We start from the raw sequence: 26,832 nt of genomic DNA, 5'->3' as shown, positions 1-26,832 counted from the left end.
ATCTGCTGTCATGTGATTTTTTGATCTTAGCCATTCTGATTGGTATGAGGTAGAATCTCAAGGTTGTTCTGATTTGCATTTCCCTGATAACTAAGGGTGTTGAGCATTTCCTTTTTTAATATTTATTTATTTACTTACTTACTTATTTATTTATTTATTTATTTATTTATTATCTATATATGAGTACACTGTAGTTGTCTTCAGACACACCAGAAGAGGGCATCAAATCCCATTACAGATGGGCTTGAGCCACCATGCAGTTGCTGGGAATTAAACTCAGGACCTCTGGAAGAGCAGTCAGTGCTCTTAACCTCTGAGCCATCTCTCCAGCCCCCAAGCATTTCTTTAGGTGCTTCTCGCCATTCGGTGTTTCTCAGTTGAGAATTCTTTGTGCCCCATTTTTTAATAGGATTATTTGATTCTCTGGAGTCTAACTTTTTGAATTCTTTGTATATATTGGATATTAGCCCTCTACCAGATGTAAGATTGGTAAAGATCCTTTCCCAAACTGTTGGCTGACATTTTGTCTTCTTGATAGTGTCCTTAGTGTTACAGAAACTTAGCACAGGTTTTCTTAATAGTGTGTCAATTTATTGACAAGGCCAGGCGAGGGAGCATGCAGAAGAGTCCGTCTTCTGTCTGGCTTTTTCCATCTTTTTCTTAAATTATTTACAAATTTGTTTTTAATTTTCAATCTTACCTCGAGCTCAGTTAGATATGACTTGACTAAAATACACTGTATGTGGTCCGCTGAACACAGTTATATAACATCAGTTGACAGACAAACAAAAAAACCCCAGCATAACTAACCTTATGACTGACAGAAGGGTTGAGTGGCAGGTCTACCCACTCACAGTACAGATATGAACCCATTGCTATTTAGGACATTTCTGTAATGTTACTTTGGTCATCAACCATTCATGCAACAAATTTCATATTAGTCAGTAATTCTTACCTAAATGAAACTGCATAAAGTTTCCTAAAAGGATGGACTAAATAGCCCTTCCAGGATCTCTTTCAGGCCCCAACTATCATAAACCTCACTGTAAAAACAAGAAAATGGCCACTTATATTAAAATCTAGAGATTACAAATGTGGCCTGAAGCCTCGAGGCTGCCATCACTATAAACTTCTGAAGGCCCTAAGATGCTGGCTCATTCAAGATATTTAGCGAGTGAGATCTGTACTTACAGTGACTAACACCAGAGACTGATGAGGGCTTGGGGGCTAAAACGAGAGCTCAAAGTATGAGCAGGGCTGGCACGGAAAAACATAATATTCTTTTATTGTCCCACTGAGTAAGTTCATAGAAGCTTCTCCAGTTAGCCTGAAATCTCTAAGCAGCTAAAGCACATAGCAAAATGTATACCTGAGCAAGATAATGATTCTGATATAAAACACAACTGTGACCTGAGAGCCTGTTCCTGTGGTAAAACATTCAAATAAAGGCAGGAGCCCTGGAGAGGACTAAGGACCCTGCAATTACTGCTATTCAATAGTCCCTGAGTATTCCTAACAGACTGGCCTCCTGCAGATGAACGACTCCCTAATCTCAAATTAGAGGCGCACCAAACAAGTATCTCAATGCCCCTACTCAAATGCAAGGGCCAAAGGAGCCCCCATCAGAGGAAAGTAAAAGAAGAAATAAAGCATAGGAGTCATTTGCTTCCTTGTACAAGCATGGACATAACAAGTGAACACAGCACTACATCAGCCAGTAAACATGGACAAAGCAAGTGAACACAGCACTACATCAGCATGGTGCTGTTTTTATGTTGACATCATTTCAAAGCTACACTGGTAATGTGCACCGTAATGCTTTGTACCTGGATGCTGGCCGTTGGTTGCAGTGTTCATAAAGTAGCAGATAAGGTTACTTATCATCAAAGTACAGCTGAGCTATTATCCTGCCCACTGGCAACACAAACAACAACAAAGTTCCATTAGAACACACAGGGGGCTCAGCTAAGATGAATACTGTTTAACATGCAGTTTTTCTAATAGGCCAGAGTCGATTTGACTTCACCTACTGTACAGAATGGAGATGAAGAAAATCCTTCAACTGCTCAGGATGGATAATCTAAAACTGGCCATTTGCTGGGTGTGGTGGTACATGCCTTTAATCCTAGCAACTCAGGGCCTACAACAACAACCATTTTCCACCAACAGTGAATGGCGTGACAACACTTTTATTCTCAGAACAATAGAGCCAGCAATTCTTTGCTCACTAATACACAAATACCACTGGGAGACCTGGATTTAGTCAAGGTCTCTGCCACTTTTGAACAATAATCACTTGCTCCCCAATATCTGGGAACATGCCTCCCTTTTCTATCTGAGACCGACCCAGAATTATCTTTAGGGTTCACATTCCCAGTGACAATCTCAAGGCAATTCAGATCCTAAAATGCAACCACCCCAATTTTTCCAGCCATTCCCCAATTCAACAGCTCCTTCTGTCTTTTAAAATAATTGTTGTAGCTGCACCCGACTTCTGAAATAAAAACTGATTTGGAGAGACTGAAGAGGTGGCTCAGCAGTTAAGAGCACTTGTTGCTCTTCCAGAGGATCTGGGCTTGGTTCCTAAGACCCAGGTTTGGCTCCCAGTACCCAAAGGCAGCTCACAACCACTTGTAACTCCAGTTCCAAGGAATTCAAGGTCCTCTGTGACCTCTGTGAGTACCTGCACATATATGTATGCCGGTAGTGTATATTTTGGCATACACACATACTCATAAAATAATAAATAAATAAATCTTTAAAAAGAAAATCCATTTGAAGCCAAGCAGTAGTGATTTGTGTTACTGGAAAAACTGTTTCTAATTGGATTAAAGGTGTGTGCTAGGACTGAGTCACACAACTAGAATCAGGTTTTTCCAGTAAATAACACAACCTCGAAGTTCACAGCGTGATCAAATCTCCTGCAACAGTGGTGTGGTGTGGTAGCACACACCTATTCTCACCCAGCTGGGCAGAAGGACTGCTTGAGTTCAAGGGTTCAAGGCCAATGTAGGCAACAAGGTAAAATCCACATCTCTGTTACACTAGCAATAGTAGTAGTAGCATAAGGTTTATTTCTTCTTCAACATAGAGTTCTAAGCCACTGCTTTTCTAACATCTTTTTCTATTCAACTTTCCTCTCCTTAACTAAATCCACCTCCTTCCCAAATCCACCACTCAATCTACTTGTTAATAGTTCGTCTTTTTAAAAGCCTAAAAGAAATGTTCAAGTCTCTCCAGAGAGAGGAAGCAAAGCAGCCCTGCCATGTCACTCACCCACCTTGATCCAATGAAGCTGAGCAGTTCCCCTGAAGGAAGTGTCATCTCATCAGCTACCCTGAAAGATCTGTCACTTAAGATTCCTCACATAACATTCCTGTTGCCATGTAGCCGTCAGTTCTAGTAAGATGGCAATTACCACGGTAAGTGGCTTCTGGGAGCCTAAATTTCTACAATTTTTTAAAACTCTGTTCCCTGGCAACACTTGCAAAATAAGAACCACCTTCTTGCAGTTCTTGTCTGTGTTGTTACACTTCAGCCAATGCACAAAACAGCTTCAACTGAGTACTCTTGTTGAGACAGGGCCTCAGGAGGTAACCCAGACTGACCTCCAGATTCTCCTGCCCCAGGCTTCCCAAATGCAATTCCCATGCAATGTTTAGAGTCTTGGAATTTTTTTTGACAATATTAGTGTTGAACCTAAGGCCTCCCTCATGCCAGCTAAGTATGCTAACACTAAGCTGCACCTACTACCTCATGACTAGTTTTTATTTTGAGACAGGCAGGGTCTTATTACGATGCCTTGGCAAACCTTAAACTTGTGATTCTCTAAGCCAGGCTTGGCTAAATTCTTAATGTTTTTCAGTGCATCTCATTGAAGCTTTGCTACTGGGTAATGTTTGGACCTGGGGCTGTTGAAACAGAATCTTGATATGTAGCCTAGGCTGGCCCCAAACAGCAATTCTCCTGAGAGCTGAGTATAAATATATGCCCCATACCAGGCTTCCTTCACTGAACACAATATTAGCATGAAAAAAATAATTCTCTACATGTTCATGCCTATGTTCCTAACATTCAGGAAGATAAGGAAAATTGGTTCAAGTTCAAGGTTAACATGAAGCTATAGAGTAAAACCATCTAAAAGGGGGGAAAAAAACTATAAAATCTCTTTTGTGTCTAAAACCCTTGTGAAAGCTCTCATAACTACCAGTGGCAAAATGGAAGACTACCTGGATGGAACAGGAGATCGAACAGTGCCAGAGGACTAAACTCAGAGCCTGATGCACACTTGGCAAGCATTAATACCTAAGCTACATCCCAAATAATACATGTTTCCAAACTTATTTTCATTGAGGATCTTACTTAATTTCAGTTAAGTCCTAGAGAGTAGACAGGATCTTACACGTAAGCAATTACATGAGTACAGATGAAGTCTATTTAAAATAGATCACATCCCTGCTCGCTTTCTTTCTTTTTTGTTAAGATTTATTTCTTTATTTTATGTGAGTGCACTGTAGCTGTCTTCAGACACACCAGAAGAGGGTATCTGATCTCATTACAGATGGTTGTGAGCCACCATGTGTTTGCTAGGAATTGAACTCAGGACCTTTGGAAGAGCAGTCAGTGCTCTTAACTCCTGAGCCATCTCTTCAGCCCTCCCTACTCCCAATATTATAAGTGAACAAATCTCCAACTCAAAAACTTGTTCACTGAAACTCATCCTAGCAATCATTAAAACAGCCAAGATTCAAGTCACTCATTAAAAAATTATCAAAAAATACCCCATAGCAAACTAAAACAGAAGTCGACTGTATGCAAATTATGGAAGGAAGGTGGAAGGAAAAAAAGGAAGGAAGTGGGAGAGAAGGAAGGAGGGGAAAGGAAGAAAGGAAGAAAGAAAAGAAGGAAGGAAGGAAGGAAGGAAGGAAGCAAGGAAGCAAGGAAGCAAGGAAGTAAGGAAGGAAAGAGAAAAAGAGGAGGGAGGAGGGGGAGGGAGGGAAGGAGAGAGACAGGCAGACAGCACAGGTGTGAGCTACAGCTCAATCAGCCTATCGCTACAGTTTTTACTTCTTATATATGCTAAGGGCCCATCTCCTCATACTACCTCAGGGCTGAGTGATCTCAGTTCTTGCTGCCCTTCCATTATCCCTGCTCTGGCACACTTGTGCAGCTGAATATTTTGAGTGTCCTCATGACTGGTCCCACCATGTCATTTGGACCCTTGATCAAATTATAATCATATTCCTCTTGTGACAAAAGTCTTTAAGGGTAACTACTACACCAATTTTCACAAAACTCAAATGCAGTACATACCTAACAGTCTCCCTCCTTTTGCTAAGAATTAGCCTGCTGGCCTTGCACATGCCAGACAAGCCCAGCCACACAACCCTTCAATTGTCTTTTTAAATTCAACCTAGCTAGCAAAGGCTGTTTGATTTGCCATTTCACACAAAAGACAACAGATCTGCCAGAATTCTTGTCTTGCAAGGGCCTGATTCATGTGGTGCTAGTCTCATGCACACACTGACAAAATGGGGAAGAACAAGCCACTATACCAATTATGTATAAAGCTTCATGTAAGGGATCTGGCTTCCCAGCATGTGAAGCTCCTCTTGAATTTCCCTTCCTTTTCATTCTCCTTTGGTGGCTGGTGTATAAAACACCTGTCGGTTCTGCTTTGAGGGCTGGCTGCATTTGTTTCAGGTTAAAATCATTTCTTCATAAAGAGCATTTACATGTGACATTAATGACAGGGGAAAAGAGAGCAAATGCTCACAAAACTTTCAGAAGTGGCTCCCAAAGACCATAGAAATCAAACAGCAATTGCTGCACAAGTCAGAGTTTTCAAGTATTTTGTAAATAAGAGGAAGAAGGGTCTTGTGTAGTGGAAACTTCTGGTTACTTTGAAAAGTGAGTTATGTCAAGTGATGGTTTGCTGGGGCCCACAAGTGAAAAGATGTTTTGCTAAAGCAGACACATGAAAGAATATTTTCCTGAAGCAGACACAGGTGAAAGAACTCATGATGTCCAGAAGGAGTTCCAGCATTAATCTACTTTGTTCTGCCTTGCTATTCCTCAATAACAATATGCATGTATGACTTCATCTTACGTTGCATTGCTGAACTTTGATTGTGGTAACGTCATAGAAAGAAACTCACCAAAGAACTTCTCCTGAGGTTACTGCAGCTTTTGAAGCAGCCGATTGGCTTCTTCTGGATTAAACTACCCTTGCTGGTTTGTGTATGGTGGGTTGGACTGCAGCTGCTGGTTCATATTAGGTGTTTGCTAGTGAAGCTGACAACAAAGATTGGGCTCGCCCCCAAAGAACTAGTTCTTAAACAGGTCTACTTCATTCAATGCAATCCCCATCAAAATTCCAACTCAACTCTTCATAGAGTTAGAACAATTTGCAAATTCATTTGGAATAACAAAAAACCCAGGATATTGGAAACCTGTTCTCAACAACAAAAGAATTTTGGGAGACTCATGATCCCCAAACTCAAGCTATATTACAGAGCAATAGTGATTTAAAAAAAAAACTATATGGTATTGGTACAGAGACAAGCAGTTAGATATGGAATAAAATTGAAGACCCAGAAATAAACTCACATACCTATGGTCACTTGATCTTTGACAAAGGAGCTAAAAACATTCAATGGAAAAAGGACAGCATTTTCAACAAATGGTGCTGGTTCAACTGGTGGTCAGTATGTAGAAGAATGCAAATCAATCTATTCTTATCACCTTGTACAAAGTTCAAGTCCAAGTGGATCAAGGACCTCCGCATCAATCCAGATACACTCAAACTAATAGAAGAGAAAGTGGGGAAGAGCCTTGAACACATAGGCACAGGGGAAATTTTCCTGAACAGAACACCAACAGCTTATGCTCTAAGATCAAGAATCGAAAAATAGGACCTCATGAAATTGCAAAGCTTCGGTAAGGCAAAGAACACTGTCTTAGGACAAACCAGCAACCAACAGATTGAGAAAAGATCTTTGCCAATCCTACATCTGATATACGGCTAGTATCCAATATATACAAAGAACTCAAGACGTTAGACTCTAGAGAATCAAATAACCCTATTTAAAAATGGGGGACAGAGCTAAACAAAGAATTCTCAACTGAGGAATACTGAATGACTGAAAAGCACCCAAAGAAGTGTTCAACATCCTCAGTCATCAGGGAAATGCCAATATCAAATATCAAAACAACCCTGAGATTCCATCTCACACCAGTCAGAATAGCTAAGATCAAAACCTCAGGTGACAGCAGATACTGGTGAGAATGTGGAGAAAGAGCAACACTCCTCCATTGTTGGTGGGGTTGTAAGCTGGTACAACCACTCTGGAAATCAGTCTGGCGGTTCCTCAGAAAATTGGACATAGTACTATCTGAGAACCCAGATATACCACTCCTGGGCACATACCCAAAAGACACTCCAAAATATAACAAGGACACATGCTCCACTATGTTCATAGCAGCTTCATTTATAATAGCCAGAAGTCGGAAAGAACCCAGATGTCCTTCAACAGAGGAATGGATACATAAAATGTAGTACATTTACACAATGGAGTACTACTCAGCTATTAAAAACACTGACTTCATGAAAATCTTAGGCAAATGGATGGAACTGAAAAATATCATCCTGAGTTAGGTAACCTAGTCACAAAAGAATACACATGGTATGCACTCACTGATAAGCACAAAAGCTCGGAATATCCAAGATACAATTCACAGGCCACATGAAGCTCAAGAAGAAGAAAGACCAAAGTGTAGATGCTTCAGTCCTTCTTAGAAGGTAGAACAAAAATACTCCCAGGAGGATATATGGAGACAAAGTTTGGAGCAGAGTCTGAAGAAAAGCTCATCCAGAAACTGCCCCATCTAGCAATCCAGCCCATATTCAGCTACCAAACCCTAACAATATTACAGATGCCAAGAAGTGCATGCTGACAGGAACCTGATAGAGCTGTCTCCTAAGAGGCTCTGTCAGATCATGACAAATACAAAGGTGGTCGCTTACAGCCAACCATTGAACTGAGAACAGGGTCCCCAATGGAGGAGTTAGAGAAAGAATTAAAGGAGCTGAAGGGGTTTGCAACCCCATAAGAACAACAATGCCAACCAACCAGAGCTCCCAGGGACTAAGCCACTATCCAAAGAGTACACAAGGACAGACCCATGGCTCCAGCTGCACAAGTAGCAGAGGTTGGCCTTGTTGGACATCAATGAGAGAAGCCCTTGGTCCCGCCAATGCTCAATGCACCAGTGTAGGGGAATGTCAGGGCAGGTAAGCAGGAGAGGGTTGGTGGATGGTGGAGCACCCTCATAGAAGCAGGAGGATGGGGATGGGATAGGGGGTTAATGGAGGAGAAACCAGGGAAGGGGATAATATTTGAAATGTAAATAAAACATATCCAATAAAAATATTAACAAAAAAATTAAAAAACAGGTCTACTTCCCCCATGTCCTAATGAATTTCTCTTCCACCACCTCTGGTGGGTGGTGGGCTAGAAGGGAGGTTGAATGTTTATTAAAGTAGGTTGGGGGGGGGGAATTATGCCTACATGTTATTTGTGTGAAGGCACCCACATGTATTGTCCCCTACTATTGCCACAAGGGGCATGGCATTCAAAAGGTGCTGGCCTGACTTACCCCTTGGTTGAACTGATGTCCCTTGTTTTGACCTTAACTGTATGGCAACATAGCTACACACTGGGAAATGTCCTTCCCTTCCTTTCCCTACTAGAGCCAGAATTTAAAAAATAAGAACAGGCACTTTTTCTGTGAATTTCAAGAGACCATTTCTCCTACAACGGGACAGAGTCCTGAGATCTATGTCTCCCTTCTGCAGCTCTTTTCAAGTGTGACCTTTAGGAAGCTCTTCCAACATTAAGAAGGGAAATCTTTTAATTAAAATAAAGGGCAGCAGAGATGCCTGCCCGGAGGAAAGGAGAAAGCTTTCACCTTGCTGTAGAGAAAGGATTTTCTCAAAGCTCTTGATCCAGCAGGACAAAATGCAAATCCCAGGATCAAGGTAGTGAGTAGGTAAGGCAAGCTGAATGCCTGGAAGCTGAGGCACAGTACAGTGGGACCTGGTACCCAAGTGTGGGGTTAGCAGGGCACGCCAGCACTGTGTGGCCTTATTTTCTGCATAAGTCTGAGATTGTTAACCTCGGCTTCTCAGAAATCCAGAGCAACACTTAATTCCACAGTCCCTAGATTCCTACTGAAAATATCTAAATATTCTTTGGGAGAAAAGTGCAAGTTAAATTCTGGTGTTGCTTTCTTCTAGCTATGAGGCTTATGAATAAACTGTATTTTAAACCCTCAATAGGAATGCCCTAGTTTGCTATCTGTTGCTATGATAAAGACCATGACCAAGAGTAACAAGAGGGAAAAGGGTAAATTTGGCTTACACATCCTGACCACATCACTGAAGGAAGCCAAGGCAGGCACGCAAGCATAGCAGGAACCTAGGAGACCATAGAGGAACTCTGCTTCCTGCCCTGCTTGCTCTCCATGCCCAAGCCTTGCACAGCATGCCTTCTAATAGAACCCAGGACCACCTACCTAGGAATGGCACCACACAGTGGGCTGGACCCTCCCACATTGGTCATTAACTAAAACGTGCCACAGACTTGCCCACAGGCCAATCGATGAAAGGCTCTTTCCAGATGACCCTAGCTTGTGTCAAGTTAAGGGGAAGAAAAATAACAGCACAGGAATAGAGTTGGAAAGCTAAGATGAGTTAAGGTCTACCAACACTCATGTTCCATCTAGTTTTGGCAGAATAAAACCGAATAATTCTCTTGCCTCAGCCTTCTGAGTGCTGGGATTATAGGCATTATCCCCACACCTGGATAAACTTGTTCTTTAACAAAAGTGTAGGACTGGAGGAATGTCTCAATGGTTGAGAAGGTTAAGAACATGTAATGCTTTGGCAAAGGACCTAAGTTTGGCTCCTGACACACAAGTGAAGCAGCTCACATCTGCCTGTAACTCTAGCCCCAGGGCTACTCCCTCTACTGGCCTCTATGGGTACCAGCATACACTTGGCATACACTCACACATGTGAACATAAGTAGGAATAGTAACAAAATAAATGTGTTTTTAAGGATATGATATTTGGGTGACTGGTACCACAAAGTCACTACCTATGAAAATTCTATTTCTGCCAACCAGACAATAAGAACGTACACTAAGCAAAAATGAATATATCAGAAGATGCTAAAGACCCAAAAGAAACTAACTTCCAAAGTTTGATACTTCACGTGATACATTCTATGGATATATGTAACATTCAGAAACAAGGCACCACTCCAGGCCTGGAGTTTACTCTACACAGCAGTTTCAGGAAACATTTCCATTTGGAATGTCATGTCAAGGATAAAATACCCACTGCTACACTAAATACAATACAGTTGTCAACTAGTCTTGGCCCAGGCATGCAGGCTGTTGATCAGGAAGGGGAAATGTCTCACATCTCCCTAAAGTAAAACAATCTACCGTCAAATGCATTTCCCCTGCTGGGATGGATAAAGCAAGTGCAATCTATGTGCTCACAGAATTCTTTCAGTCATAAACAAAAACAGAGGAACAGGTAATAAGAGTAAATACAGTCAAAGTCGGGGGGAAAAATGTTTTCTTTCATTTGTGGTTTCTAGATTTTATAGAGATATAGAAAAGTGTGTGTGTGTGTGTGTGTGTAAAGCAACTGTATGAAAGAAGGGAAACTGAGGAACAAAGGAAGTCACCAAAGTGGGAAGCAGGGGGGGAGGGCTGGGGAAAGTTCAGCATTTTTGTACTTAAAGTGTTTTTGAGTAACAAGACTGTGAACATTCAATATGCACAGTGACGATGATTAAAAAACAGAATTGTCTCTGTAAAACAAAGGAAGGAGAAGCAACAGAGAGATCGGCGATGTGAATGCATCCTTTCTCATTTCTCTCCAGAAACCTAGGACAGACGCAGGACTGGAGAAACACAGACAGTGAAGATCTGTAGCCAATAAGAAGCTCTCCCAGCTATGGTTTCCACCTGCCCAGTAGCCTGGTCCGGTTGGTTCTTTAGCAAAATAATGTGCTGCTTGCCCCACCTGCTGTTCAGAGCTAAAACTGCTTTGACTGCCAGTTTGGGCCCGGTGCAGATTGGGCCTTTCCAGCACACCAGATTCAGGCTCTCACCCTGGGCCACGCCTTCTACTCTGGGCCTGAAGCTTCTGTTCTTTGTTTTGGTGCTGGAAAGCTGCTTTGGAGGTGGAGTTAAAATTTGACAGAGAAGTCAACTGCTTTTTGATGAAGCTAAAAGACACAATTTTATGTTTCTTGGTTTGGTTTGGTTTGGTTTGGTTTGGTTTGGTTTGGTTTGGTTTGGTTTGGTTTGGTTTGGTTTGGTTGGTTCAGTCTGGTTGTTTTTAATGTGTAGGTCATGTTTGGGGGACGGCAACATACTTTGTAGCCCTCCTCACATCACGACCAGGTTCCTATTGGGTGTGTTATAAACAGAGGAGCCATTCCTCGGCCCCCCTGCTCTGAGCACACCCCAGTTGACAGGTTTGCTTTAGACTCTCGTATTTGTTTCTTGGGGAGAGCGGTGTCCTGCTAGACTGGGTGGCACTTGCCTATAATCCCAGCAGGAGAGTCAAGGCCATCCACCCCAAGGACAACATCCCGTTCCAGAACAGCCTGGCTGTAGAATAAAAGACCTTGACTCATACAACCAAAGAGAGAAAGAGAGAATCTCTTATCAGAATGTTTGTTGATGGAAATGCCTTCTATGTAATCCATACTCCAGAGTGCAGAAAATACAGATTAAATCTAACACCTAATCAACCACACAAAAACACAAAGTCAAATGAGCAGACACAAACTGTAACAGCACAATTCTAGATGCCCTAGGAATTCAAAACATGCATACATTCATGAAATTCATGAAGCACATTTAAGTATTTGCTAGCTGAACAGTTTTAATTTTCCAGTCACAAATGATAAGAATCCATTCATATCAGAGAGCATATAGATCTCTATATACAGTGACTGTCTTTCTGAATACACAGCAATTGACAGTATCTCTCTGTGCTCGTAACCTGATTTGATAAATACAAAAAATAGAAGAATCATAGAACTGATGACCTAAATTAATATATATGAATTTGATACAAGCCTTGTCATCCTAATTACACTTAAGTTAATAAAATGGCTATTACCACTCAGAAACCCTGGCACTGTCAAGGTAGAAGAATCAGAAGTTCAAGGCCAGTCTGCCCTATGTAAGACCCTGTCTCAAAAACAAACAAGAAATAATAATAAATAAAACAAAAATTATTACACAAAAGTGAAAGGCAACAATTCTCAAGTTAAAATCTATTACTCCAAATAAAGTTATTTGGGAAATATGGGGGGGAATATGAATTTAAAGGTATAAATAAGGAACAGTTGAAATTTTACTGCTAAAGACTTTATTGATGTAGTTTTGAAATGTATAAAGCCAGTATCAAGTCACTACAGTATTTAAATCCACTCATAAAAGTGGTGTGACTTTTATTTTAAATGCTTCTATGGCATTAGATAAGGTTTCATGTAGCCCATGAAGGCCTCTGACTACCGTCTGCTAGCCTGCCTCCCATTCTGAGTTCTGATAAAGCATGCAACTCCACACCCAGAGTTTATGTGGTGCTGGGGACCAAACCCAGGGCCTTGTGCATGCTATACATTGTGTATCATAGCAACAGAGCCACATCCTTGGCCCTTAAAATGGTTTCCTGCTCCATGTTTTAATTAATAAAAGCACAGAATATGCTGGAAATTATGTATTTTGGAAGTATCTGATCTGTTTGATTTTAAAACATATTAGATGTAACATATTCGTGGTTTTCTCAGTATAAGGTGAACCGTTTGAGGATCGGTATCTATATAGATCATGGAAATACAGAGGTGAAATAATGGCCAGTGGAAAAAGCACACCTCGAAACAGCATACACTTACCAAGAACAGATAGACAGGACACTTAACGAATGTCTACACCATGGCTCACAATGATGAGAAAATGCCAAAAGCCTTTTCCACAAAATGTAGCCCAGATTGGCCTGAAACTCACTATGTAGCCTGGCTCTAAAAACGTAATCCTAAAGCAATTTTCTGTTGGGACACTTGAGCACGTTCAGCTACTAGCCAAGCTGGCTTGTCTTTCTGAAAGGTGGGCATAAGTCTCGGAGGCTGTCGAGTCTGAGTTTAACAAGCTTACAGTCTCCAGTGGCTGTCATGATCCAGTGACCCACGTTAGCCTCAGGGACAGCACAAGCCTCAGGCAACTGCTAAGACCTGACATGACACCAAATCAGCTCTGTGTCTGAGATGCTTCCTTTTTCAGAGTATTAGAATCTCAGCAATAGCTAATATTGTCTACTACTCAAGCCAGGGTTTAGTTACAAAGCAAAAAAAAAAAAAAAAGTAAAATAAATAAATATAATTTTTAAAAAATATATGCCTTCAAAGTCCTAGTGTGGTTATTAACAGCTCTCCCACTTTTTATTGACCAGACTAAGAATGGTAGCACAGGTCTGTAGTCCCAAATACTTGAAAAGTTGAGCAAGAGACCCACTTGTGCCAGGAAGTGGAGGCCAGCCTCGGCTACACAGTGAGACTTTGTCTCACTTGTTTTTTTAAGTGAATATAGATAGACAGAGACGTCTGCCACATAAATATGGATAGGGACACAAAGGTCTGCTAACATTCAAAGAGCTAAATATGTGACCAGTATCACTATACAGCCTTGCAATCATCATATATAATAAACATGAGGGGAAAGGTATGTGAAAACATCACTCAACAGTTTCCTCTCCCTCTTCCCCTCCTTCCCCAACCCTGTGTGTGTGCGTTTGTATATACATCTGCAGTATGTATCTGTGTATGCAAGTGTACTTGTCTGTGTACATGCCTGCAGAAGACACTGGGGATCTTTCTCCACTGCTTTCTGCCTCATTGACTTCAAACACTGTCTCAGTGAACCTGGAGCTTTGCTGGGCTGGCAGCCAGCAAGCCCTAGCATTCCTCCTGTCTATGCCCCGTCTACACAGTGCTGGGATTACAGGTGCAAGATGCAGTGCCCAGCTTTTTACAAGGGTGCTGGGGATGTGACCTCGGGTCCCCATGCTTGTGCAGCAAGTGATCTGACCACTGAGCCACCTCTTCAAATCCTACCAGAAGCTCAGAGCAGTAACCAAAAGAGAGGGCTCTGGAGTCAACTGACCCATGTGGAATCCAGGCTCAGTGATCTGCAGATTAGTTGTGAATAAGTAATTTAACCATAACTGTGAGTGATTTAGCTGTGCCTTGCTGTGCAAATCTCATAACTAAGTGTTCAATAAATGTTAATTACTTACTATTATCTGACAGAAAAAGAAAAGAAAAGAATTCAAGGACTGCTAACAGGCCTTAACTGCCACCCTGTTAACCACTCATGAAAACAGTAAACGTTGGGAAAAAGACTAACACTTCCCCTTTCACACTCAGCACTTGGGAAGCAGAGACAGGAGGATCTCTCTGAGTTGAGGCAAGCTTGCTTGACATAGTGAGTTCCAGGCCAGCCTGGGCTACATAGTAAGATCCAGTCTCCTAAAGTCTCAGCGAGAGGAAACAAAAGAAATAAAGGCATGAAAACAGAAAATGAGGGATTAAGGTCACCCTACTCGCAGGTGACATTGGTTATGTATAGCTATATATGTATATTCTGTATATTATATAATTCTATAATATGTATGATATAATATATATTATATAAAACATGCCACCAAAAAACCTTTAAAACTGATAAATTAAGAAAAATTACAGGATATAAAATTAACTTGGTGAAGGTGAAGTATAAATCAAAAACCAACAGCAACAAAAAATTTACATAAAATATACACAAATAAATGTAAAAAGAAGTGATTCATATCAAAACAAGTGAAGGCACCTGGGGAAGACATTACAAGCTTTCACACCAGCTTCCGGTGTTCATGAATGACAGGACCAATATGTTCAAATAAGAATAATACCTAGAGTGATCTACAGACGGAATGCAAAGCCCACTGAGACAGTCAGACATTCTTCAAAGAAACGAACAACCACTCCTAAAATGTGCATGAAACTACAAAAGACCTTGACTATTTTAAGCAAAGAAACAGAAGTTAAGCCTTACAATATCAGACTTTAAGACACACTACAAAGAGTAGATAAGAGGCTAAACTGTACAGTCCTGATTTTCAAAAAAAAAAAAAAAGCATGTTGTTTAAATGTGATTTACTAACATGCGCACCACCGTTCTTGCCATCAAAAAGGAACAATGAGGAGCTGGTGAAACAGAATAGAAAACCCCAGAGATACATGCACATATCCATACCCCAAAGAAATACACTTTATACAAAATCAACCCCAAATAAATCAGACAAATATGAAACCTGAAACCTTGGGGCGGGGAGGGGGGGGAGCATCAGGAAAACACTTCAGAACTTTGCTTTGGGCAAAGCTTTCTTTGGATCTGACCTCAACAGCCCAAACAACAGACACAACCTTGACAAATAGGATCACGACAAAGAAGCTACTAAACAACAGAGGGGACAGCCAGCAGAGTGACAGAGGGGACAGCCAGCAGAGTGACAGAGGGGACAGCCAGCAGAGTGACAGAGGGGACAGCCAGCAGAGTGACAGAGGGGACAGCCAGCAGAGTGACAGAGGGGACAGCCAGCAGAGTGACAGAGGGGACAGCCAGCAGAGTGACAGAGGGGACAGCCAGCAGAGTGACAGAGGGGACAGCCAGCAGAGTAAAAGAACAGCCTACAGTAGGAGAAGAAATGTTAACAAACTGTTTACCCAGCAGAAGATGATTCTGTAGAATACATAACAACCTCAAACTACTCAATACAAAAAGCAGTAAGGATCTGATTAAAACAGGGTTGAATAGCCTGAAGGGATATGTCTCCAAAGAGGATACCCAAATGGCCAGTACATATATGAAATGGAATCTCAGTGTCACTAATCATCAAAATCGTGAGAACAAGCTACTCAACTAAAAGTATCTAGAACCTTCTAAATAAATGTGGAAAAACAAACGAACAACAAAGACAATGAGAATCACCTTTAATCCCAACACCAGAGACAGAAGCAAGCAGATCTGAGTTCAAGGCCTGCCTTGTCTACAGAGTGCATTTCCATGGCAACCAAAGCTACATACTGAGACCCTATCTAAAAAAAAAAAAAAAGTAAAATAACCCTCCAACAAAACAACAACAAATATGTAGTGAAAATAAGACCAGCACTCCTACAATGCAAGCCCCTGAGAAACAGACACAGGATGAGTTGTGAGCGTGAGTTCCAGGCTGAACTACATAATAAGATTATTTCTCAGCAAACAAACAGTTAAATGACTAAACTAAACCCAGATGTGAGTAGACGTGAAATCCCATACCTTGGAAGTAGAGGCAGGAAGATCTTGAGTTAAGGCAAGTGTGGGCTACACAGTGAGATCCTGTCTAGAAGACGAAGAGAAAGAGGATGAGGAAGAGGAGGAATTTGAAAACTAAAAAGGGCTAGCAAAAAGTGCAGAGATAGGAACTCTCCTACGCTGTGGTGACATCAGTTGGTACAGCATTAAAGAGCAGTATGGCTGTTCCTTAAAGATTAAAACTATAACCACCAGAAAGGATTCCACAATCCTTACTGGAGTCAAACATTTGCTTCTTTTTATTGACATGAATGTGTGTGTGCATGGGAGCATATGCAGGCAAGGGCCCTTAGAGAGGATTAAGAGCAGTTACACACACACACATACACACACACACACACCACATACACACATACATATATTCACAGGCCCAAGGATGTGGAAAAAACCAATGTATTTCTTTAAAAAAAATAGATACTAAACAAATTCTTGCATTTTGTGGAGTTAATGATTGCCTTAAGGATAATATCACACTGCCCTGAAGCTGACTGGCCTGATAATTTGCTTATCAGACTCAGCTAGCTCAGGGCCCATTCCACCCGTCCTTAGATGGAATGATTTCAGTTTCTTGGTTCCCAAGTAAGTTATTTGGAGAAGTACATATCTAGAAGTTGTTTCCATTTGCAGTCTAGTCATCCAGAGGGAAAGCAAAGGATGTACTGTGTGGAATTCTGCAGCTGGAACTCTCTTGACTGCTTTCAGAGGACTGCAGTTAATCCTGATTTAGGGCACCAATGTGCCCAACCAAATATGAGCACAAAGAGGCCTCAGGCAGTCGGTCAATCTCTCCTCATTTAATCCTTAGGTACCCAGAATGGTATTATTAGACTAATACGAATCTGAAGACTGGGAAGGATCTTAGAGATCACCGAAATGAAGACACAATCTTCCCCCATGTCCCTCCATCCTGAAGTGGGTGACAACAGACACTGCTACCTAGGCAACGAGGGATGGGATAAGGGAAACAGGACAGAGGAACAGTTCTCTCGGAGTAAATCTGTTTGGTTAGCCCATTCGGGTAGACTTCGGGAACTTCTATGACAGTGCTCTCAGCTCTAGCCCGGACACCAGGCGTCGCCGTTAGTCTCCATCAGACCACGGGCCTCCTGCACCAGCAAACCCGGGAGGCCACACACCAGCTGTCAAGGGCTGCGCGTGCACCGTCCACGCGCGCCCCCCCGGCTCCATCCCGCGCAGGCGCCGTGGCTCGCGCGCTGCACGCCGGCTAGCGGCCGCAGCCACCCGCACCCCTTCCTTACCCGCGCGCTGGCTCCGCCGCCCCGGCCTCCGGACTCCCGGCGGCCGCCTCGCGGGGCGCCGCCTCCTCGGCCTCGGCGGAAACCCCGGCCTCGGCCCCGCCGGCCGCCTCCGTCCCCGTGGCCTCCTCTCGCCAGCGCCGTCGCGGCCCCGGCCGGCTCTCGGTCCCCTCCGGGCCGCTCCCGGCCGCCCCGCCGCCCGCGGCCGCCTCGAAGCCCGCGCTCAGCCTGCATGAGGCCGCCGGCGAGCAGAGCGCGCGAGCCGCCGCGGAGAGCGCAGGCCCCACCGGAAGCGGCCTGGCGCCGGCTCAGGCGATCGGGGCGCGGGGCCCGGCCGGGGCGGGGACCACAGGAGTGATCTGTAATAAGAAGGACGCCGTCAGTCACTTTGTGTGATAGTTCTTAGTTCATACGACTGTTTGCATGAAGCAAAGCCCGAGATGTCCGATGAGGTTTTTTTAGTTAACTTCCTAATTTTAAGAAGATAACGCCATTTTAAAGTCAGGATTTAGGAAGGAGGTATGGGGTAAGGGTGATTCCCATGTCATAGTTGTGGACAGCGGCTCAGTTGGATGGAGGGTCCAGTAGGAAAGGGAAAAGATGCTTGAAAATGTTGAAGAGAACTTGTAAATGTAGTTGCTCTGACTCACATTTACTGAGCGCTTGATTCTCTTAGGGATTCCAATGAGGCAACAGCCCTAGAGAGCTTGACTCCTAGCAGGACTTGACTTGACAAGACAGGAAGGTTAGTTTAGAGAGAGCTGAGAACATAGTTCAGTGGAAGGGTGCTACAATCTCATCTTTGGCGCGGTTAAAAAAGAGAGAGAGAGAAAGAAAAAAAGAGAGAGAGAGAAAGACAGAAAGAAAAAGAGAGAAAGAAAGGAAGAAAGAAAGAGAGAGAGAAAGACAGAAAGAAAGAAAGGAAAGAAAGAAAGAAAGAAAGAAAGAAAGAAAGAGATACCACAGACTCCAAGGTTAATTTTGTCTTAAGGAAGCTACATGAAAATAATGAAAGCCTAGTCATGGTGGCGTGGGCCTTTTAACCCCAGCGCTGGAGAGCCAGCAGCAGGCGCATCTCTGCGTTCACGACCAGTCTGGTCTACAGAGTGAGTCCCAGGACAGCAAGGGCTACACAATGACCCTATCTCAAAAAAGAAAGCCCCTTCCTTGTACCGGTGCATCGCTTCCAGTTGTGTACAGAACCATATACCAGTGGTACTATGATCAGAATTTAAAGGCCAGATTGACCCCCACCCTAAAGTGCTCAGCTCACTTGGAACATAATAAAATGATTCTGTTCCGGTGAACTGAAGTTCAAAACCAAAGCTGGAAGTTGGCTTTCCCTAAGTAAACCCCCAAGGTACAATTTGATGACGAAACTGGAGTTGACCGGAAACAGGTGGGGGGGGGCGTACATGATGAGGGAACTCCTGAAGGTGTGTCAGCTCGAGAGATAAAATGTCTTTTAAAACGGCTATCCCTTGCAAAGCACTCAGAACTCACCAATCACCGAACACTGTAGGTTGCTTCATCTGAACGAATACACTTGGTTTCTGGAACCGAGTCTGGAAACACAAACTTCTATGGTGTCTGGAGAGATGGTTCAGTCAGGAGAGTGCACCAACATGAAAAGCCTGACGCTGTGGCCCTAAGTGAGGACAGGCTAATGCCTGGTGCTCACTGACCAGATGTAGCTTCTTGTCCGACTTAGCTTTCTGTTGCTGTCATAAACATGAACAAAAACAACTTGGGGAGGAACGGGTTTATTCCATCTTCTGCTTTGCAGTACATAATTAAAGGAAGCCAAGGCGGGAATTCATGGCAGGAGCTCCAAGTAGAAACCAGGGAGGGATCGCTGTGTATTAGTTTTGTCTTCAGGCTCAATTTCAGCTACCATTTTTTTAGATTATTTTATTTAATGAGTATGATGGTTTTGTATGTATGCATTGTATTATATGAACCCCATGAGTACTTGGTACCCAGAGACACCAGAAGACAGCTTTGGATTCTCTAGAACTCCAGCCGTGGATAGTCTGAACCACTATATAGATGCTGATAACCAAACCTTGGTCTTCTGCAAGAGCAATAATTGTTCTTAACTGATAGGTTATTTCTCCACCAGTGAAAATTCAAGCCCAGAAAGTCACCATGGGGGGGGGGGTGTTGAAGAGGGAGAAAAGGGGCATGTCAGGAGGAGGGAACCAAAATGTCTGGACAATTTAGGAAAAAGTCCTATCAGGGGAGGGCAACCCAGCCCCTAGGCTGGAAAGTTCAAGGCTGAGAGCAGGGTATGCCAGGTAAGGACTAGGGATGCTGGGAGAACCTGGAGGCAAGGTCTGGTTTGATACTTAAATATACAACTTAGCTCCTTGTCCCGGGGTCCATTACCAAACATCCCCACCTTTGGTTGATTATGAATGAATAAGGGGAGGAATAACTATGAGTACTTCCTGCTAACATTGGGGTGTGCAAAAAGCTGGAATGTTGGCCAAGTCCGAAAAGAAAGACCTGGTCACTGCTGTCCAGGTTGTGGGATCATCTGGGAGTAGGAGTGTATGGGCCCAGTTGAAGCTGTCTGTGAGGCTGGGCCAGAGCACCCATGGGTAGCTACTTTGTAGCTTTCCCGGATGTAGATTCTGAGAACACCTGGATGTTATGGGCAAAAGATAAAGTTAAGGAGTTTAGGGAGAAAAACTTTTTCTTAGGTGTACATTTGACACTCTTAGGCCCATGGCCTTGGGAGTTAGAGGAGGAAGTCACAGGTCCCAGCACAGGGATAGGGAAAAGGATTCCACTCCCAGGAATTGGCAGGTGGGGAGGGTAACTGGCTGTTTATTGACAGTACTTGTCCTGAGTCTATTTGACTGTGGGAGGTAGATTCAAGTGGATTCCCTGAAGTTTACACAAAAGAAAACTCAAATATTAAATAACTTTTACATCTATATAGCTAGACATTAATGGAATGGTTCAAACCCAGGGTCACCCGGCTTCAATGTCTCCATGGCTCTTGAGAAAATCTGTAAAAGAAATTTAAGTTTTAGTCAGAGACATAAAATCAATAGACATGTTCTGGCCATAGTGGTCAGAATGTAAACAGGAATGAGAGCCAAGGAGACATCTAGGAAATGGGAAATTTAGGATTTTACATTCAAATGTAAATGAGGACATTAGGCTCTGGAAGGCTGTGTCTATGGCCATATGTGTATTGCAGGAGTGGACAGACCACTAATGCCATTAATAAGGAGAGAGTCAAGGGTTCAGGAGGAGGACAAGTCAGGACAGGCTGCCTGAGTCACAGTATTTGGACACGCACATATAAAGCCTAGTCACCGCCCCATCCTGTTCAACAGCAATAAGTAGCATTCTTAACACTGCATTTTGCAGTTTTGTTATCTCGTTGCCAAAGGGTTAACATTTTGTCAGAAGACACCATTATTTCTGACACGGTGCATTTATTTTCCTTTTTTTTTTTAAAATCATTTCTACATTTTTTCTTTTCTTGATGCACACTATATTTTTATCCTTTCTATCTGCTGAGATAGTTAGATGATACAGATTCTCTGTATCTATCTGTGAAATTCAGCATGCCAGTGGCACTTAGGATTAATGCGTTCTTCCTTACTTCGAGCTCTCAAAGTCAGTATTCCCAACTCATCATAAGCACCAAGCACAGACCACAAGACCATAAGAACAGTAAGGAGAGTCATACTATCTCTACAGAGAGAGAGAGAGAGAGAGAGAGAGAGAGAGAGAGAGAGAGAGAGAGAGAGAGAGAGAGAGAGAGAGACGAGGATTTAAGCAGAGAGGAAAAAAACATTTTTAAGAATACCCTGAGAACCTAACCCCATTCTCAGGGTGACCGCAATCAAACCCCATTCTCAGGGTGACCGCAATCAAAATGGTTTGGTACGGAATTCTTCAAAATTCTGTATTCATTGACAAAGTTGGTAGTTTAAAATTTGGCACTGGGAGAAGCGGCTACAACGCCGAGCGGAGGAGGTAGGAACCTGATTTCCAGAAGCTGCTGGGTAGGCACTATGGCCGGGAGCACCACCATCGAGGTGGTAAAGCCCAAGATCCAAGTTCTGCAGGCTGATGATGCGGAGGAGAGGACAGAGCGCCTCCAGCGGGAAGTGGAGAGAGAAAGGCGGGCCCGCGGAAGCAGGCTGAAGCTGAGGTGGCCTCCTTAAACCGCAGGTTCTGGACCGTATCCAGGAGCGCCTTGCCACTGGTTTGCAGAAGTTAGAGGAAGCTGAAAAGGGTGGTGATGGGAGTGAGACAGGTATGAGGTTATTGAAAACCGGGCTCGAAAAGATGAAGAAAAGATGGAACTCAGGAAATCCAGCCAAAGGAAGCAAAGCACATTGCAGAAGAGGCAGACAGGAAGTATGCAGAGGTGCCTCTTAAGTTGGTGGTTATTGAAGGAGACTTGGAACGCACGGAGGAACGCGCCGAGCTGAGTGCTTTTGAAGAAAAGTACTCTCAAAAAGAAGACAAGTATAAAGAAGAAATAAAGATTCTTGCTGATAAACTCAAGGAGGCAGAGACCCATGCCGAGTTTGCTGCCAGATCGGTAGCCAAACTGGAAAAGACCATTGACGACTTGGAAGATAAGCTCAAATGCACCAAAGAGAAGCGTCTCTGTACACAAAGGATGCTGGAGCAGACCCTGCTGGACCTGAATGAGATGTAGACCTCCCCCATCCCTGCCCTGCGGCCGCTCCTCCCTCTGACCTTGACTCCGCCTCAGGCCAGCTTCCCTAAAGCCTTGAAACTGAAGGCTGATCTTTGTAACTGAAGGCTGCTTTCCCTCCAGACACCCTGTCTACCCCTCTCGTCTTTTTCATTGTGTCAGCCCCTTCCCAGAGTTCCAGCTGGAGGGGCTGAACACCTTTGGGAACAATATTTAAGGGAATGTGAGAACAACGCAAAGTGTCCTCAGTGCAGTTGGGATATGCAGTGTGATTACTTTTTATCTTAGCAACCATTTTTAACGTTCCGAGCATTTCTGCAGCTTAGAGCAGCACATTTTAGCCTAATCCCCTTAGAGGAGAAACACAGCAATGGGCCTGCCTTACTGAGAGGCAGGAGAGCCCAGGCAGGCTCCACTTTGGGAGACCTCAGTGCTCCGCACCAAATCTTAGCCAAACAACAGGGGGATTACAGGAAGTTAGTCAGAAACAAAAACCGCTCCGGGTTGTGAAGGTTTTCAGCTTTGATATCTTTGAACAACTTTACACTTGGTTTTTACTTTTTCCATCAGATGTGACCAAATAGACGGTTAGACTTTGAGAATGTGACCAAATAAGACAGTAAGACATTTGAGACGCCCCCACCTCGCAGGGCCTCGTGCAGGTTAGGCAAGCGAGCTACTGTTCTGCCCCAGCCCTGAGCCCAGACTCGTCTAAGCTCCACCCCTTTCCCAGCCCCTCAAAACCGGACCATGCTGCCCCTCAGTGTTGTGGTGACCTCTTAGAGTTCACCTGCCCCCAAGGGAGACAGAGAAGGAGAATTATGTTTGTGCCCCTGATTTAGCCACATGAAAGTCATCTCATCGCCCTTTCCTCCTGAAGCTGCTGTCTCTGCTGCCATCCCACTGTGCTTTGTGTCAGTCAGGGCTGGAGAAATCTTGAATAGCTTATGTAAAAAAAAAAAAAAAAAAAAAAAAAAAACTTAAAAATGTTTGTATTATTTTGAATTTTTTGGGGGGCTGCCTTGGCCAACCCATTGGCTGTGAGAATTCTTTGCAGTCTATGGGCAAGTGGTATGCTGATCTTTCAAGTGTCCCCACCCAACTGCCACGTTCAGGTGGTTTCTTCTTGGCCTGTTAGGTGGGCACCCTGCAGATTCCTGGCTTGTCTGTCCTGTCCTCTGACCGGAGAAGGAAAACCCTGGACCGGAGAAAGAAAACCCTGTAGTGCAACTGTTTTGATACTGAATATCGACAAGTGACATTTTGAATAAAGAGCCAGTCCCTCCAAAAAGAAAAATGGCACTGGGGGATTGTCACAGGATTGCGTAGCTCACATGCACCCAATCATCTTTCACAGTTCTGAAGCCGTCAGGTCCGAGAGCAAGGGATGGGCAAATTACCTGTCTGCCGAGGGTCCTTGTGTTGGTTCCCTGACATTTTTGTTGTATCCTCCAATAATGGAGGACAGTGACTTGATTGTAGTAGGTCTTCCTCCCTCTCTCTACAATTCTGGTTTTCCACTCCGGGTGGTTGTTGTTGCTGTTGTTATTGTTATAGTTGTTGCTACAATTTTCATTTTTCATTATTGAGAACTGATGCCAGTAAGTTACAAAGAAGCAAATATTTTTTGTTTCCTACCTCCAGTTAACAAAAACACATAATGTAGCATTTTCTTTAAGTAAAACTTGATGTTGAGGTTTCAAGGATCATGCCATGTAACACTTGGACAAAGTAACCTTTTGCTACTTCCTTCTCTCTTTCACCCTACTCCACAAATACAGTGTGTTTGTGTTAACTGGGCATAGGAAGCAAAAAGATTTGCTTATTTCAACCCCCTAACAGTAGATAAGAGAGGGAAAAAAGGATAGAGAGGAAAGGAAAGAGATTTCTGAATAAAGTCAGAGGTGGAAAATGGGACAACTTTATCATTAGATTACTTCCTATTGATTAGGGGCTTCGAGTTCCTTGGGGCAAGTTTGAGCTTCACTGTCAGGATATTTTTTTCAGACAGATAGGAAGATATTTTCTTAGACAAAAAGGGCATTTTTAACGGCACACTGACAGTCTAGCCTCATTCTCCAAGTGACCAAGATCAAAATGGTTTGCTACATTATCTTCTTCAAAATTCTGTGTTCAGTGACAAAGTTGGTAGCTTAAAATTTGGCACTGTGGGGATTTTTTTTTTTTTCAGGATTGAAATGGAAAGTTTACATAATTGAAACAACTAACCAACAACCCAACCCTCCTCTCAGGGCCCTAGTAAGTATATATCCTCTGAAAAGTCCCCAGAATCCAAAAGGCTGTACAATCGCAGAAACTATCTACAGTCATCAAAGATCATGCCTTGCCAGAGCATGAGGCAAACCATAGTCAGCTCGTGTGGACAATCAGAAGCAGCCCATATTACACTTCTGGAAGGAAAATGAATATATTAGATTTATTAATTTATTTATTTTATGAGCACACTATAGCTGTCTTCAGACACACCAGAAGAGGGCATCAGATCACATTATAAATGGTTATGAGCCACCATGTGGTTGCTGGGAATTGAACTCAGGACCTCTGGAAGAACAGTCAGTGCTCTTAACCACTGAGCCATCTCTCCAGCCCCAAAAACATATTCTCACAATATTTCTGCTTTTTTTTTTCTTAAAAAAAATGCCAAAATTGCCACTACAGAGTCCTAACAAAAACCTTTATAAGAGGAAATATAAATAAGCACATTTTACATAAACAAATGCTTCAGTAAGAAATGGATAATTCATTGCCTTTACTTACCTTTTTTAATTTATATAAAATGCCTTCATAATGCCCATAGCTTTTAATAACAGCTTTTTACCAAATGAATATACTTCTAGAAATTTCCTTAAGAAAATTAGCAAAAATGTATATAAAGGTTTATCTCAAAGTAATCATTGTGGCCATACATTGTAAAACTCAAAACAATCTAACTATGCTTCCCCCCCTTTTATTGAAAATAGTTTTTTATTATATAATATATCCTGATTACAGAATCACATTTCCCCTCCCCAATCCAAATCCATCCCTTTTCTTTCTCTCATTAAAAAACAGTTATCTAAGGGATAATAACAAAATAAAATAGAACAGAGGCTTAGCAGACTGAAATAGGACAAAACAAGCAGATGAAAAGAAATCCAAGGAGAGGCATAAGAAACAGGTGCAGGGACCCTCTCAATTGCATACTCAAAATACCATTACAAACTGGAATCCATTATATACACATACATTAAAATACACATGTGTAATTTGTACATATTATACATATACATACACACAGAACCTGTAGGGTAAAAAGAGAGAAAAAATAAAAATAAATTAAAAGATCAAAAAAGTTTTAAAAAGTCATGACACTCTGATACCTCCAAAGATGGCACTGAGTTCACTTTCTGTTGGCCATCTTCTTGGGGGTTGGGAGGATCCAATCTATACTTAAGAGTAGTTTGTTTCCCCGGTGAGACTTTTTTGGAGGAAACTAAATTTTCCTGGGGCACGTGTTCACTTTCATCTCTAGGACTTCATCTGCTGCAGACAACATAAAATTGACCTAGTCCACCCGGATCTGGATCATTCTGCTCCGTTGTCTCCATCTTGATTCTCTCGCTTCTCTTCCTCCTCTCTCCTTTCTAAACTTTACCCCGCCTACCCTTCTTTTTTTCATCCAATGATAGGCTTCGCCTTAACCTGGACCTGCCTTCCTGCATAAAGACATCATCCTACAGGAGTAAACAACCACTATCTGATTTGATTTAAGGCCTATTCCACAAGATAGAACCCATAACCAAAACTGCTTGGATGACCAAGAACCTGAGATTAGATAGCCCAGGGACCTAGGATAAAACCAGATACTACTGTTCTACTGAAAGAACATAGCAATAAAAAGACTCCCTATGACATTCAGCTGTGCTCGGCCATCATCGGAGAGGTTTCCTCCGCACATCCTTTACTTAAAAGAAAGCTATGTAAATAGTTACCTGTCACATTTATATACACAGATCAGTAGCGTCTCTTTATCGGAAACACCAGCATTCCCTTGTCACGAAGGACTGCCACAAGTTCCAAACCAACCTAGTCTTTACAAAGAGTTCCACAACAGCCAGGACCAAATAAAAGGAAGCAATCCGAGGATAAGTATTCATGATCTCTGCTTCCTGATTGTGGCGATAACGTGACCAGGCACCTCCTGCTTCTATGTTTCCGACATACTAGACTGTGCTCCCTGAAATTCTTAACTAAAAATAATATAGACCTTGTCTCAGTAATTTGTCCAATCTGGCCTTGAACTTACAATTCTCCAACAGCAGCCTCCCAAGTAGCTGGAATTACATTCTAACCATCTGGCTGAGCCCTCATAGGGTTCTGATGCACAGAAAAAGTGTC

The 26,832-nt window shown here is 42.8% G+C and overlaps 1 protein-coding gene and 1 pseudogene across 3 annotated transcripts in view; one reads left to right on the top strand and one right to left on the bottom strand.

Annotated features, from left to right (window-relative positions):
- AVEN (apoptosis and caspase activation inhibitor) overlaps positions 1–18,018 on the bottom strand; it is a 145,253-nt gene extending 127,235 nt beyond the window's left edge. For both annotated transcript variants that reach the window (XM_080931248.1, XM_080931247.1), the window contains exon 1: positions 17,745–18,018. In XM_080931248.1, the coding sequence (XP_080787374.1) occupies positions 17,745–17,975 (231 nt within the window). In that variant the 5' untranslated portion in view covers positions 17,976–18,018. The remainder of the gene's footprint in view (positions 1–17,744) is intronic.
- A 3,760-nt stretch (positions 18,019–21,778) lies between these two features.
- Positions 21,779–22,434, top strand: LOC308431713 (tropomyosin-like; annotated as a pseudogene). Its single transcript has one exon. The product of its transcript is annotated as a tropomyosin-like (transcript).
- The last annotated feature ends 4,398 nt before the right edge of the window (positions 22,435–26,832 follow it).

This window comes from Micromys minutus (assembly GCF_963924665.1).
Source record: "Micromys minutus genome assembly, chromosome: 17".
In the NCBI taxonomy this organism is placed as follows: Eukaryota; Metazoa; Chordata; class Mammalia; order Rodentia; family Muridae; genus Micromys; species Micromys minutus.
The sequence above is the reverse complement of the archived record's forward strand: the minus strand, read 5'-3'. Positions and strand labels throughout refer to the sequence as shown.